The sequence below is a fragment of the Lepisma saccharinum genome, chromosome 2 (assembly GCF_977018435.1).
Source record: "Lepisma saccharinum chromosome 2, izLepSacc3.1, whole genome shotgun sequence".
NCBI lineage: Eukaryota > Metazoa > Arthropoda > Insecta > Zygentoma > Lepismatidae > Lepisma > Lepisma saccharinum.
This window is the reverse complement of record NC_139230.1, coordinates 160,530,675-160,548,072: the sequence shown is the minus strand read 5'-3', so window position 1 is coordinate 160,548,072 and position 17,398 is coordinate 160,530,675. Positions and strand designations below refer to the sequence as shown.

At 36.1% G+C, this 17,398-nt stretch overlaps 1 protein-coding gene across 2 annotated transcripts in view; it reads left to right on the top strand.

Moving 5' to 3' along the window:
* Positions 1 to 16,238, top strand: part of LOC145984158 (uncharacterized) — a 171,796-nt gene extending 155,558 nt beyond the window's left edge. For both annotated transcript variants that reach the window (XM_083117645.1, XM_083117646.1), the window contains exon 2: positions 11,332 to 16,238. In XM_083117645.1, the coding sequence (XP_082973771.1) occupies positions 11,332 to 13,046 (1,715 nt within the window). In that variant the 3' untranslated portion in view covers positions 13,047 to 16,238. The remainder of the gene's footprint in view (positions 1 to 11,331) is intronic.
* The last annotated feature ends 1,160 nt before the right edge of the window (positions 16,239 to 17,398 follow it).

Here is a 17,398-nt window from a genome sequence, read left to right as displayed (position 1 = left end):
CGGAGTAGTGATTTATCTACCTTATCAATTTTCTCAACAGAACTGAATTTGTACTGACTGCCCAGATGAAAAATTCTGTATAAACCACTGAACCTCCGCGGTCCGTCCAGCAAATAATTTGTAAATAATATTTTTTTCCCTCCTAACAGAAAATTCTACTTTAATTGCATAAAATAGTGTGCCTGAGAAACAGTTTTATAAAGCATCATTTAATTGAGTATTCAGTTATGGTATATACTTTTCCGTCAGTTAGATGTTGTTAATTCCGAACATGAGCATCAGGTTTTAAAGTGTTTATGTATATTCCGATATATTAACCTTGCTCAGTAATTATTTTCCAAATATATTTAACATGTATAAAAATATTAAGACACAAGATGAAAAGTCAGAATATTGCTACTTGGATAAGACACATGTCAGACCATTCATTAGTTTGAATAAGTTCATACATAAAGGACATGTAGTTAGTACAGTGCAGGCACGCCCACACACAAAAAATCGAAAAGTCATATTGATGTAACTTAGATTCTTGTGCTACTGCAGCATCAGTAGACAACACTATCTGAGGATTTAATCGTAGTCGTTTCTGTGTTGCACATACTCATACAACAGATAAATATATGAAGGTAGAAGTGTTTACTTATTCTGTAAGAGGCGTGTTGGCAAATGAATCCATGTGTGTCAAGAGATTGTGTTTTCGCCATCTATGAAGGAGTGGCACTTGAGCCATTTGCCAGACAAGCCAGGATCATTTAGAATGTTTGTCGGAACACCCTGTTGAGGAAGTACTCTGCACGTATATTGGAGAATGAGACTTACCTTTGGTGTTATGAATTCATACGGTTTGTTTTATCTGCACATTGGAAAATGTTAGCCTATAGTACTATAACATTGTGCAATCGCGCACTGTTCAGTGAGTCACTTAATTATTTAACTTGAAGTGTCGAATAGTTTCGTAAATTTGATCGCTAATGGGGTCTTGTTAAGAGAGCGAGAAGAAAATGTCTGCAACGATATGAAATGCCTTTGCATATTTCTTGACAAACTCATTTGAAAAGTCTTGTTAGTTGAAGATCCTCTGAACTCTTTTGAAAATTGCATTCGCCTCCACTGCTTCACCGGCGAGGCTCGCACTGTTAGATAATATCTAACAATCCTGAATGTATCGTTATATCTAGGTATCCTGATTGTTGCTGATGGTGTGGATGTGATATACCTCTACTTCTACTTCCTAGTCGAAACAGCCCCTTTTATTAGTATCATTCGAAGCAGTTTCTAATGACACAGGAAGCTATATGCGACGGGAAATAAATAAATTATCATTATCTCGGTGATCCTTGTAGTTTCTTTCTAAAAGATGTTTCGAAGATTGTGCGTTTTGTTGTTGGTTTACATTACCATGTTATGCCATCATATATTTTTTTAGAAAATATACCACTTTCTGTTTGTGCTGTTTCTTTTTAATATGCAAATATAAACTAATAAGCACAAACAAGTGTGAACACTCTTGCTCATCTCATCACTGGCTCGAGAGATCTCGGGTTGACAAAATACCAAGATTTCTACCATAAGAAGTTATTACTTTATTTAAAAATAGAGAAATTTTAATTTTTGAATGATGAGCTAACAGCGCATAGGCTTCTGTGAATTACAGAGGCGTGGTGAAGAATCAGCCCGGAAACCCGTAGTTTCGTAACACCGAAACTGAAAACATGGAGGTAATCTAAAAGTGTAAAAACTCAAACTTGAGATTCGAACACCCTTCTGTCAACCACTCTGATTTACACATTTGTTTGTCTTATTAATATTAATAACATTTTTCCTGTACTATTTTAAGGATGAATACAATTGTTTGTGTATTGACATATGTGAATATATAACAACAAATTCAAGCAGAAATCCATATTTTGCAAATGCCTACACGTGATAATAATTTACTGGAAAATACTACAAATTTTTGGTTCGACGTCGCTCACCTCTTAACTGATTCTTTTGATGATGTTTTTTGTATCGTGAAATAAAGAGAAATCCATTAGATTTTTTAGGACGGTGAAATTACTAAATGTGCCTTTGTTGCAAAGGCTAAATAAATTTTCTTAAACTTTGGTTCCTCATTCATATTTTCAGAACATATTCATGCTTTTCCATTTTTCATGTATACCGTATCGACTAAAAGGTGAATCGTGAAGTTTGATAATTAACATGTTATCTTGTATTCAAGATGCCGCAGTAGAGAACTTACTCAAACAACCCTGTAGTTACATTCGTTATGATCTGGCCAGTTATCAAACCGGAACAATATGAAAGTTCAAGTCCCATTACCATCCAAGTTCCTGGCAAAGGCATACACAGTCTACCATTTATCAATTTAGCTCTGGGCTTGGATATCAGATGAAGGCATGGTTGGTACGTTTTAATTGTTTTTATCATCAGATCATTCGCAAATTAAGCATGTAAATTAAATAACGTCCTCGATGGCATAGTGGAATAGCGGTCGCCTTTAAATCAGATGTCCCGGGTTCGAGGCACATCGCACTGTGGTTCGGATACTATTCAAAATGTCGATCCAGTCCCGATTAGCCTACCTGAGTGGACTTAACGAAAGAAAAAAAAACAAAAAACAACAACATACTAATTACTTACGAGATGGTGGTCGAAACGTTACAGAAGGCTCTAGGTTCAAATCCCAGACTATTTGCATGGATTATAGCTCCGCTAATCAACATCAATCATTCATATCGTCACGATTAGCATAAGGACGCAAAAACAACGTGAGGCGATTAAAATATAAATTAAAGCACATACTGGTTATGTAAAAACAGTGTGTTTATGTGGAAGAACCAGAAAACATCAAGGTATATATATCTATGGTGAAAACTCCAACGATTTTTCGCTACAAGATAATAGAAAGTGTAATCACAAACAGGATAATTACTTACTTATTGTTATCCTGCTACTTGGGAAACTACATATTGAAATATCGCAATGAATTTTTAATCACTTAACACTACGTTCCCTGGCACTGCATTTAAATACGATCGAATCAAACTGAAATCTCTAATTGGTTTTGCGAGCGATCAATTGTCCACAAGCGAACTTTCCAGATGATCTCCCATTTTGCTTCCCTTGGGTTTGCAACACTGCTGTTAAGTGCACATCCTATAATTCTGCTCCAACAAGAGAATTCCATTTCCTCCTGGCTTTGCCAAATGAGTGGATTTGAGGCGGGACGAATTTTGCATTAGTCTTTCCAAGTTTTTAAATAGTTATTTTCGAAGCGTCGACTGAAAGTTCTGCGCTGATGGGCGCTGCAGTCGTATTGTTTGTTCAGAAGCGTTTCGAGTAGGGCCTTGTCTTCAAAGGCATTTTTGCTCCATTTCGCTTTGGGAAGTTTTTACCGTCGGGAAACGTTTTTGCAATGCATGCGAAATATATTACTGCATCGGGAATGCTTTGTGGTCGAAATGATCAATAACTCAGCGAAGTTGTGCCACTTCTAACTGCTATTTCCAGCAGCATTTTATTGAGGAAAGGTATAACGTAAAGAATAATTTAAGGACAAAATATGAACTGTTACATTATTGCTCTAATTCCGTACAGAATACAAATTATATTTCGTAAAACAAAGTTAAATAGGAAACTGGCCGTAAGCATAAAGGTGTTGTTGGCCACTGAACATTACAATGTACTCGTACTATGAAGGCACTAAAGTGTGTGAATGTGTTGTCAATCTTGCTCATATTGGAGGTGGTGTGATCAATACCACACTCCACTTGCATTTGTCCCCCCACCCCAGCTTCCCCTGCACTCATTGATGGAGACTAGGAGGTTAAAGAAATCCTTCCTGAAGTCACCTATCCAGGGAATCGAGCCCAGGTCTCCACCACACGTTCATCAGTTAATATTTAAGAAGGATTGGGTCTCAAAAAGTAGGTGGACTTAGCTAGTGCTTGCTAATTGGTTAATCCGTTAATTTCTTTAGTCACTCGTTCAGCCCGTAAGAGTCACGGTTAATGTTATTTATTTCGTGTTTTGTGCTTATCGATATGAAATCAGTCTGAATTATTATTCATAAGGGCACATTTGTCTTTATGAATGTCGATACGCCTATGTGACTCACTGCGACTTGAAAGGGGATTGCTGAGTGAACATTTGGCACAGTTGTACAAAAAGGGGCCTAGTACATGAAGAGATAATAAAATATGGTTGCACACAAAAAAAATGACTTCCTTCTGGCGATTCAGTGCCTCTTTTGTTTTAATCCCATCACAAAATTTTGTGGACGCATCTTGCATCAAAGAACCTTTTTGTGGTTTCCCTTATCCATGATCCGTTAATCTCTAGAAGATCATCTGAACAAAACTCTCCCTCTAGTCGCCTTATCTCGAAGAGCCACACCAGTTTTCTCTTTGAAATGAAGCACTCCATTTGTGGAAGAGTGAGTCAGATGTATTACGCGACCAACTCGTCAAGAACGAACTCTATTTCTACCTACGCACAATGTGCCTTGATCTATAATGTTCGACTTTCGCCGACTGATGCAACTGGTTGGATCTTTTCCGGATGGAGAGTGATATTTCGAATTAATCATTTGTGTTAGTCCTTGACTTTAGTCACTATTTTTCAGTCATCTTGATTGTTTGAACACCATTTACTGAGAACTTTATTTACCATTATCTGTTAAACTCTGGCTTATTGTAATTATTTCCAAGTAGAGAAGGGCTGCAGACTAACTTTTTTTTTTAAAAAAAAGTCATGGTTCTCATTGTGAGTTTCTTAGAGTTTGAAGGTAACCAATTAAAAGTTCCTTTTCCATACAAAAATGCACCAACGCCTCCTGGATGGAACACACGGACTGTCCATAGGAAGTCACTGGCATAGTTTCTTAAAGTGTTCAAACTCACATCTTACAAAATCAATTTTCTTACACAACTTCCAGTCAGCAGAGATATCAGTGTTAACCAGTCAGTTAAATAACAAAAGTATGTTGTAAAAACTATAGATTTTCATATGATTACACGGGGTGACTTCCACAATGGATTAACTCTGTTGCCTTGTAATCAATGGGTTCCTGGTTTGATATTCGGTGAAGACACACCTCACAGTAGGTCAAATCCCACACGAAACTGTAGGTCCACTAAAGATTTGCCTATCTCAGCATCAATTGGACTTAAAAGAAAAACTTTCCTGGCACTTGGCATTGTTCTTCACTTCACGTAAGTGACCTTCATAACGATCTCTGTTATGGCTTAAGAAATCTTCAGAATCACAAATTGAATACTTGTATTGGATAATATTATTTTTGTTTTGTAGGCAAATAACTTAATACTGACATCACTTGGAACAGAATGAATCTGCCATAGGTTTCACATTATCATTCCAATTTATACAAAACATCTACATTTCTCTTCGACTCGGGCGTTCAGTAATGCTTGCACCAGACACTTACTGATTTGATCGTTTCGCAACAACGAGGAAAGGTATAACGCGAAGAGATTAAAGGTATATGATTTCGAAAGGTCTGTTTCCGGTACAGCACCAGTAGCCAAATCGAAAAATGTTTAACTACGTCGCCTCTCGCTTTCTGGAATCGTTTACTCTGAACCAAAAGAGGAATTTGCCTTTCATCGCAACTTCGACCACGAAGAAAAGTTATCTTAATTTAGTCCATGTCCTTCGAATCCCCTTCAGATAGTCCTCATGCCCATTGTGATAGCCTCTTTCACACTTTTCCTCTTTGTCTCCTCCCCCTCCCCTTTCATGAATTCTTCATGATCGTTTCAGAATAAAAGACATTTATATCCTGAAGTACTTTCGACGGCCGAGTTGTTTCATTATTCAAAAGAAACTTTCTTATACAGCGAGGCTACTTTGGGGTTCCTTCAATGAAGGTAGAGTTATCAGTTCTATACGAGTCTTTTTAAAATTGATTTGTGTGCTTTTCACACATACTTCTTGCTAGGGACGTGATACCCCATCACTGTTCTATGTCGCATCAATCGTGGGGAAATATTAAACTACTTGCATAATATAATCATGAAGTTAACAGTCAATATGGTAAATTGTAATTCTCCCTGAAAGAAATAGCTTAAAACGACGTGTATATATAATTACAAAACTCGCTGCAAACCTTTTAGTAAATTGTAGTGAGTTGTGCAAATAAACCATAAACCATCCAACGATAGTTAACCCTGCGTTGGTGGCGCACGGTCTCTAGTTCCCGGTGTGTGGTTTTAACGTCATTTTTTATCAATGAATGTTTTGTCAACACCCTCCCTCTGTCTAGCTGAGATTCTAACCTTCCTCTTTTACACCACGATTTTGTTTTCAGTGTTAGTAAGATATTCGAGCCTCTAGGGAGGGTTCGTTGAAGCCTCTTGCTGTCTAAGTGCATGTGCCACTAAGGCGTACCAATTTTTTTTTTACTGAAAATCCGGTCTGCCGTTTCGTGCCCAACTATCAAAAAGTGCCTTTTTATAATTTCATATAATTTCAACTTTTATAGTTTTATAGAATCTCAATTGTTGAAAAGAAAAGATATAATCATAAAAATTGAGGATTTGGCGTTTTGGACCATTAATTTAGCACCTTGCGCGACCATCGACGTAATTTTTCTCACGCGACCCACGAAGGGTTAAGTAAAATACGTGATTTTTATTAATGTCAGTTCAGGTTCACATGCATTGCCGTAATATTACTAAGATGATAGACATTATTATTTTGTCGGCTTTTCATTAAAGGAAAAGTAGTGCTTATGGAATATATAGTTAATATTATTATTAACGGGTTGAAATTCTAATTCTGTTAAATTTTGGTTAGATTCTATTCCACAATGCGGTGCAAGCGGTGAATTTCCTCGTAAGTATCCAAATGTCAACCTCACTTTCCTGTAGTACATCACTGTAAACTGCATTATGGACGGCAAAAACGAGGCTCTGGCGTCTGGACCTTCAGCCAGTATGTAGGGTTGCGTCTTGTCCTATGTCTTGTCCTTGTATGTGCTGAGTGCCCCTTCACAGCCTCAGTTTTTAACCTGGATAGGAAGATTTCAGTCCTCTGAGAGACTTGTTGATTTTTCACGGGTATTAACAGCCTTAGTGCTGAAGGACCCACAATTTTCAATTCAATCGAATTCCTACATTTAATTGGTACATGTTTTTCCGCCTTTCAGAATACATTTGAGGTTTATTATATCTGTGTGTGTGTGTGTTTTGTAGTCTTATATTTTAACTGGTGTTATTAATTGCATTTGTCACTTTTGTTGTTACTATCGATAAATTAATATATTGTTTACTATATTTTTTTATTTTCCACATGCTTCAAAGTGCTTCCTTAAATGTTCATTTTGAATGGACCAAAAAGAAAACAAATTACGTGATCACTCGGCTTAACGCCTTCCCTTGTTATCCATCCTCTTGCCAACGTTTACAAATGGCATTTCACATTTTATCCGTGTGGAATATTTTGCATAAGATTATAAATGTACCCATGTTTCTACCTCCTTTCCCATAATATATTCATTCTGGATGAAACCACGTCGCTGGTCCTCATTTACGGTAGGGTATGTCTTCGATTCATCTGATAAAGGCTTAAACCATGTTAGCCGTTAACATTCATTGACATGTTGGTCCTTGTCGAAGATGACCCTCATTAACCTCGCAAAGGTTTGATCATCTTGGTAATTAGGGACATCTGGTGTGCGGTTTTTGTTTGCTCATGATTTTCATCAGAATATGTAATAACTTGTGGACCCAGCAGCTGTGTTGGTGCAGGTGTGCATTGTTCCTGGCTGCGTTGGGCGGTTTAGGCTCCCACAAAGTATCGTTAAGCTCCAAATATGAGGGCTGCATCTTAAACGCAAATTATTGTTATTTGTAAAAAAGAGGAGTTCTTATCTTTGCATTGCAGAACAGCATTAAGGTACATGAGGCGAGGGAGTGATTGCATTCAAGCACATATTCTTAATCTCGACCATAGTGAAAGTGGTGTGATGTGTATCACTCTTCAACCGCTTTAATCCAAAGACGAGGATAGTCGGTATAAAATAATTAAAAAAAAGTGTTTTTCTTGGCAAAATGTAATCCACGTCTCCTTTTGTGTAGCTTATGGACAGACAGAGATTCGAACCCAGAACTTCGGTAGCCGAACCACGTGTCGAGTACTCAACGAGGCTTGACACCGGAAGGTGAGAATGGTCAAATCTACTGAAGCGGATAGCATGGATTTGGAACCGGGACAGCATCATGCTGAACTCTAGCATCATGCAGATTGCAAAACTAGCAAAATATATTTTCTTTTCAAAATTCAAATTTGTTTTCTCTTATTGTACAACGGCGGCGTTTTTTAGTGGCAGGGAATTGAATCCAACTAATTTAATTAGAAAACATGCTTAATACACGGTAGGTTGCGCACTATGCTTTTCATTGCTGCTTCTGTCGGGTAGTGTGTTCCTTTTTCTCGCTGCCGTATGTTGAGTCAAAAAAGGATTTAGTTGCATATTTTCAAGATCGCTTTTGAGGAGCGTTTGTGCAAGACTAAGGGCATTCTAGGACAGACTCAGGGGTCACTTTGATGTTAACCACGGGAAGTGAGTTGAAGCAACTGGAACCTGTCTATCTACCTCGACGTCTTAACTACCTCCACAGACGATAGTGTTCCATTCATTTTCAACTCTGTTTCGTAAGTTAAGAAACAGTAGAGATGTGTCTTTGTCAATAATCCAGGAACATTTTTATTCCTGGAAATACATTTGGCTCCATTTCAAAATCAGGCGCTCCCTACCCTGAATATATTCCGCATTAGGTAAAATCCTCATCACTGGAATTTGAGATCAAATTGACATACATACTGGTCGAAGCTGATGTCAGGGCAGGCCTTTTTCCCTTTTATTCTACAGAAGATTATGCATGGCGGAATGGTTATTGTTACCCGTTGCTACAACAGACCTCGGTTCGAATCCTAGGAAATTTTATTGAATCCCTCATACATTTCATCAATTCAACTTTCTTCCTCATTATCGTACGGTTACCTTAAATGCAGAAAATGGGAAAAGTCAAAGTACAAATACGCTTAGGATTTCTTATTTTAAGACATTATCACACTACTATTTTCCATTCGAATATCTCATTCATAAGCGGCATATTCCGCAAGATTTACCTCCACAGTTTGGTTTTCATAATTCTGAAATAAAGCTTCAATGCAATCAACTTTATTTTTTTTATTGAAGAAATTTGCCTCGTTTATTTGTTACGCATTGCACAGAATAAATACAGAAATTGAGGAGAAAGAGGAGAATCATTAGGAATAGAGAGAGAATACGAACTAATTTTCTATTTTCCGAGGTGCCTGTAACAATGTGTTTTTTTTTTTCATAATCTAATAATTACAGGAAATCCACGAATCACCACGTGGAATTAACAAGGAAACACGTTTTAAATGCGCGAGATTCCAATTCGTTATAAAATACCACACCCATGTTTGTTTTCTCGTTATATTCATCAATGCAAAGTGATAAACATGGTTAAAGCAACATGTATATAACTTCGTGTTTACTTACTGAGAAGGTAATCAAATCCATTTCGAAAACTTTTCGTGCAAGTACGCTTCTTTCTAGATTAGACATTTGAAATGCATAAAATAAGAACATAGTCATATTCTCTCTCTTGGTATAATGGTGCTTTTTCGAATGTCAGTGGTTCGTGAAAATATACCCACAACTGAAATGCACAGAATCACATTCGATGGGCTTGGTGTGCATAAAATTGATAATTAATGCCTGTTTGAAGTGACTATCTGATCTGCGCGATTGATTTATTTTCGTGCATTAAGCAAAATAGTATCTAAAAAAAACCTTTGATGCGTTTATGTGTAACGATTCTCACAACCCTCTTCAATACAGTAGACTATTGCTGTTGCCTTGTAATGTAGAGTCGTACCTGGTGAACATTCCGCTTTAAACTATCGAGTCAGTCCCGATGAGAATATTTTAAAATTTATTTTCAATAGTGAACTTGAAATCGAACATTGATTTTTCTATCGTTTCTCTTGGAATGAACTTCTTTTCATTCACAATAAGCATTTTATGTACTTTATTGCATTACTGGAATTAAAACAATATTCATTTTATGTGTCAGTTTGTCACTTTGGGTTATTTGTGCAGGTATTTGATCATGGTTGTCCAAATTATTTTCAAATGACAGTGAATATCAATAGATTCTACATGTAGTTACTTGGCTACTTACAAGAAACTATCTACGTACAGTGACCCGATAATATAAATGAGACACCAAGATCCTGAGATACTCCTTCCCTGCAAGGCGTTATGTGTTACGGCAATAAGTGGATTTTAATGGAAACTTTTCAATGACAACTTCTACAACCGCCGTAGAGTTAGGCAACACACACAACACCTTGCAGAGAAACTAGTACTTCACGATCTAGGTGTCCCATTTTTATTGACGGTGACTGTACATGCGGGATAATATTGATTATCGAATTAGAATGTTAGCTAACTTTTAAATTTTCCTACTTTAGTTAATTCACATGGGCATATCTTAGTTTATACTCCAACACTAACTATCTTACCCAATTACGAACAAATCAAAACCTTGGAAACACCCAATAAAGGATGGTAACATTTCTATACTGCCTTAGCACCTAGGAAATGGCAGTTTTCATTCGAGTGTTGGGAATGCCACAGGAATCCAGTGTGAATACTTCTATCTGTTGCTCAAAATTTTAAGATGATTAGCATGTGCTGCCATTCCGGCATGTTGCAGTGTGTATCAAATATTAATAAACATCGGAATTCTATGTTCTTCACTTATTGATATAGCTTTAGCTACATGAGGTCTTTCCCATTTTGATTTTGCAGTTGTGGTTCTCATTAGCGCACAGTTTCTATTTTCTTAATAAGTTCACGGGCTTTTTTACTTCATAGTACAACTCCTCTTAATGAAAACATTTTATGTATGATATTCTGGTTTAATGCAATATTTTATTATATAGAATATTTTACGACGCTGTGCGTTGAATCTTTGAAATGAACATCAGTATAATGAAGTCATGATACCTTCAGACATGCATTGCTGTAGTTGCTGAAATTATGATTTACGTTGATATTCGATTTGTGAAATTTGAATTTTTGATCACAGAAATTTGAATCGTTATTACGGATCAATTATTTCTTCATTTAGACCGCGTGTATATGTAAACCACACTGCAGTTTGAATTCTAATTGTTTAACAATTTATGTATTTAAGACTGAATGTAATTGTATTTTCTACACTTTGCATATATTCTAATGCTACGTATTTATTTTTCTCGTTTCAGGATTTCAGAACTGCTGTGCGAAAAATTCGCTTGGGGCACGACCTGTTCGCAGAGCCTTCTATTTGCTAGGATTCTGGAGTGTTCTGATGGTGGCCCTTTTCCAGCTGGCAGGTCGAGAAAACACAGTCCCAGCCCTTGTTGACAGCGTAAACAGCCGACTGCTCTTACAGAATGTTGCTGACCCAAGGACACCAAGAACAGAAGCGAGCGCCACCACCGAGAATGTAGTTTTCATGGACATGGAACCTATCGTCGATAAATCTCCCAGTCGCTCAGATGACATGATCGTCCAAGATATACAGAAACGCATGGCCAACTTGCCCATCGTGTATTGGAACAAACACAAAAACAAGCCGATGTTCTTCAAAAACGAAAGTTGCGCAAAATTTCCCAGCATATATGATCTCCAATTCAATAATGTATATTGGCAAAGTCTTCATACATCGAACGGAACATTTCAACTTTATGGAGCCTATTATGATGTCCGTAAGTTCAGCAGAATAGGACCTGCGGTACGAATACTAGGTATGATAAACCGAATTGAGCCAAAAGTGAAAACGTTCTGTCAGTTGTGGTTTGAATCTTCCAGGGAACCTGTTTTCACGAAGGTTCTTGAATATAAATACATATGGTATAAGAAATGGGGAAACTATAAGCAAGGTATCTACCAGCCATATTTAATAGCTTGTCAAATTCCTGCAAAGTATCACAAACAGGTACCAGAGTCTGTTTCATTGGTTGAGAAACCCTGTGACATTGCCACAAATAATTTACGTGTCATTTATAACAAGCCAGAAAAGAAGAAAGGTTTCGCTGTGTGTGTTAAAGGTTTAGATTTTCTTCATGAGGATCTGTCTGTTCGTCTTGTGGAATGGATCGAACTTCTCTCAATTCTTGGTGCTGAGAAAGTGTTCCTATATGAGCTTCAGGTGCATCCCAATATAACCAAAGTTTTGAATTATTACGAACAAAAAGGCATGGTAGAAGTTACTCCATTGACACTTCCGGGTGGTCAACCGAATGTACCAGGCTTCCAACATCTGTACCTTACAAAGAAGGTTAACCACAAGCGACAAAACGAACTAATTCCTTACAACGATTGTCTCTACAAAAACCTGTATACTTACGAATATATAGCCCTTTTAGATATTGATGAAGTTATAATGCCTGTAAAAACCATGTCTTGGAGAGAACTAATGGACGAGGTTTTGCCAAAGGCACTTGCTATTAAAAATGAAACACGCGCATCATACAACGTCAGAAATGTATACTTTTTGGACGATTTCATTCATTCTCATGGCTGGTTCAAAAATATTCCTCGATACATGCATATGCTTCAACACGTCTATCGTAGTAGGAACTTTACTAAACCTGGACAATATGTAAAGTGCTTCCATAATCCTGAAAGAGCCCTAACGCTCCACAATCATTTCCCACTTGCATGTTTAGGCTCTGGGTGTACTTCCTACCCTATCAACACAACTGATGCTCAATTGCAGCATTATCGAGCAGATTGTGTGAAAACCTTGAAGAAGTCTTGTGAAGAATATAGAAAGAATAGTCTTCTGGATACTACCATCTGGAAGTTCAGAGAAAAACTTGTTGCTAGAACTACGGAAACTCTAATAAAATTGGGTTTCTTTGGTCATGGAATTCGAAATTCTATCACTCAACTGGACCCAAGTCTTTCGGATTCAGGTTCAGCTAGGACGTGATTCACACCATACATTGCTCAATCATTATTGTTTAAGCATATCCAAAACTAAGCCATCATTAAAAAAAAGTGTGGAACATACCGTCCTTTTCAAAATTTAAGTTGCACATCATTTCATTCTTAGTGTTGCACGTTGATAAGGAGTTAACTTTTCTCTTCAGTAAGTGCATCCAAATACTATTTAATATTTTCAGATTTTGATCGTCATGGAAAATTGGCAAACGCAAGAACGTGTGTGTACATAATTGTGATGTTGATGTGCAGAAGGATTTATCTCTCGAATCAAACTGCTGTTAGTTGGACACATTTGTGCTTTCAAGTTTTTTGAAGAAAACTATTGAGATAATTGAAACAGATTTTTGTACTCAGTGTATATTTGCAGTATAAACAAATATCTGTCTTCCTACTGCAGTCGTTAAGGTCATGATATACAAAATTTTCAAAATTTGAACTAATTGACGGATGGTGTTTATAAAGAGAAATAATATCTGTGATATTACTGTGCTGTAGGAATATCATGCATGCCGCTTGAACCTTTTTTTTTAAATTGAGCTCAATATAGATAGCTAGTGTGGAAGAATACACTAATCGCATTCATGCAAAAGATTCAGCATATGATTAATGACTGTTAACATCTTCTTCAGGTGTATTAGTTGCTGTTCCTATTGAACAAAGAAGTCACTGTTATCTAAGTCCTTTTGTATGTACATTATCACACAATACTTCACTCAATATTTAGTCATGATTTCAGGAGCATCTGTATTCTTCCCGGTGATTTTGTAATATATCCGCGAGAATCTTCTTTGCTAGAAAGAAAACTAGGAAGAGTGCCATTTTTTTAGTCATTTTGGAAACATAAGTGTCCAATTTTGTTTCCTCCTTATACTTTTTTTCCTGTGTGCCTGGCAGACTCTCTGAGATACACTCTCAGAACTGTGTTACTTTCCTATTACTATTTGCATATAGTAGCAATGAGTGCGATGAAAATGTAAAGTTCGTGTGAACTCTTATATGTTTAAATCGTGCTTAAGTGTGCAATTAACTCTTACATATAGCCCAGCGTATTTCGTGAAACATTTTGTACGGTCGACAGTATGTGAATTAATGTTGTTAGTCTCTTATTTTTGTAAAAGGACACATTCATTATTTTGTTTTTAATGTATCACATGTTTGGAACTTCAAAAAGAATGTTGAAAGTATTGATCATGTATTAACTCAAGAGGTACTATTGACCACACAGTAGTAGCCACAATTTCTTACATATTGATGTTATTACCCTTAGTTACTGACTTAAACTTTTTTACATTACATAATTTATGCCACGAGTGTGTCTGTTCAGTCTTCCAATACAAGTCAGATAATTACTCTCTGGCTTTATCTTGTAAGACCCTTTTCTGAAATGTGTATGCATGTGTGTTTGTGTTATTGAATTATGGTGTACTTAATTACAAAGACATTTGTTTAATGACTGGTTTGTATTCAGCTTATAAAAGAAAATTTGTACATAAAGTGTACGTAGAAAGATTAAACGTTGTATAAAATGATGGACCTTAACAAGACTTATATTCGTATCACAGCACCGTAATGATTACAACATTTAATTGTTTTGTAACATTTCATCACAATTTTCATGATTTTGGGGTATTATTATGTATGCATTAGTACAATATACATTTTTTTCAGTATAAAGAGAACACTAATGAAAGTGGGCATCACTCCAATATCAGAGTTCTTGCAAATAACAGTTTATGTAAGTAAGCACATTCATACAAATCTCTTCTGAAATTTGTTAATTGTTTGCTTATGGTGATGCAGATCATGAAATAGTGCTAGTTTTTTGTTGTTGTTATTCAGAACAAACTGAGTAATCGCGTATTCTACTTTTTAACTTTCTAATATTGGATATTTCAAAAATATATCGAAAGAAAATTAAACCGATCATTCTTGGCATATAGTCACTGTGTTGCTTGTGGCAATAAAGTGGTGAATGCATTTTTATGGAAGTTTACGTTGCTAAAATTAATCATCCGGTGTTTTTGTTAACATTTCTTTATGTTTGCCTTAGTGAACGGTGCTGAAATCAGGAAACTTTCTTTGTATCATTTAGAGATGATGTTAGACTAAGATTTGATTATTGTTCATGACAATAGAAAGTCAAGAATTTTAGATGCTATACTGTTATGTTGGTGAACTTTGAAAAGGATTCGCAGTTCTCACTGGCATATTGAGACATGAAGGTGAACTCTTTTGGTCTTATTGATGTAACTGAAAATTATAGAAAAAAATCTTACTGCCATTTTACTATTGTTACAAGCAACGAAAGCTTCCAGGTTTTGAACCCTTAAGGTGAAATTAAATGGAATAACTCTTTATTGGGAAGTTCTTACTAACTGATCGTTTCGTCAGAAAGAAATTGAGGGCCTCTCCGATGGCGCAGTGGTAGCGTCTTCGCCTTGTAATCAAGGGGTCTCGGGTTCGATACCCGGTGGAGGCACATAGTGGTTCGGATCCCACCTTAAACTGTAGGTCCAGTCCCAATTAGTCTTACTGTGCATAAAGTGGACTTAAAACACCAAATCAATCAATCCGAAAGAAATTGAAATCAAATTTAGCTGAAAATTTGAAGCAATATGTTGGAGTGATTGGTTTCTTTTAGTTTTCTAAGTTGCATATGTATGCAATTGTTATTGGATTTTCTCTGTGGTTAAATATCCTCAGTCATGTAGTGTGTAGTATCTTCAAAATACCTTGTACACTTTCTGTTGAATTTGCATTTTTTGCCTTCTTTCTAGACTTCCAGACAAGGAAAAATTTATTTTGTGTTATAGAAAACTATTTTGTAAAGACAGAGTTTGCAGTTGTTACTATGTTTTCTGGTAGGCAATTAAGCAAGAAGCTTAAATAAAGACTGAACAGAACTTTGCTGAAATAATTCGAATAAGATTTCACGAAGTATACATTAATGAACAGAGGCATTTGTTCGATAACTATATTTATTAAAAAAAATAAAAGAGATGAACAAATAGATTAGACTCTGTCATGGAACTTGAATATTCCTGTAATCTACTGTTATAAAATGTCGTGAATGTTACTTCAAGAATCCACGTACATCACACGCCATTTTGTTTTGAAAGCTCGTCGTGTTCCATGGTGCTTGTATCAAATTGTCGAATTTTAGTAAAGTACTTCTATTTAAAAATATGTAATTTTATTGTTTTCATCACCCTCTCTTTGCTGGTAGCGGCCACCAAGTGTGAGTGTGTGTCTGTGACAGATAAGTAAAATTATTTTATGCAAAGGTGTTGCTGCTGAAAATATTTCATTTTGTGTTGGATTGATTTTATTGATGTCGAATGTTCACGTTTCAGTTATTGCACACTGTTGTGTTGTATTCATAAAACCTTGGGCTTTTCAAGTGCCACGATGTAGCAGTTGCAAAATATAGTAATATAGGTTCCCTGATCATGCACAAATTATTTTCTTCGGAATTAAATATTATGAAGAGGGATAACTTTTTAATGCATGTTACTGAAACCTTCATTTAGAGATGAGGTTAGATTTCTTCTGATTTACATTTTAGTTCGATAAACGGCCGTGATTGTGAATTAATAAACCCTCCGGTTTTAATTTATTATTCGAAATAAACTTAGATTTAAAGAACACTTACTTTAAATTAGCTTCTCCTGTCGAATTCATCTACAGTACAAATACATTCTTGTGACATCGATTAATTCATATTTCTGTATACTGTATATTTTTAAATATTTAAATATCCAGCACTCGTGATTTATTGTTGAATGGAAACCTACGCACAGGAAAATAAATACATAAAACCTCTAACTCAGACCAAATGTTTAAGTGCATCATTGAGAAAGATGCAGGAATGTGCATCAAAAACGCATCAATTGATGCATAAATGTGCATCTCGACAGGAATAAATACTCACTTGCATCATGTGATGCACTTTGATGTTACTTTTACGATATACAAAAATGCATCAAACTGTAAACCTGATTCTTCGGAGAGGTCATAAAACACACTTTAGTGTATCAATCGATGCGTTTCTGGTGCATTAATATGTATGATGCATTTAGTTTTCTGTGTGTGTATGCAATTTGAAAAGCACTTACTCAAAATGAAGCAACAGATATAATTCTACACAATTTCAAACCTCTATATTTTCTCAAATCTGAATAAGGGCCAATGTATGAATACTGAGTTGATGTAAGTATGTAGCTGTGAAGAAATATTTGGTGTAAAAACACATATTCAAATACACCTTGGAAGAAGAATGAACGGGATCGCCGCATTGTACAACTTAGTATCCCGTTGAATCATACATATAGCCTAACA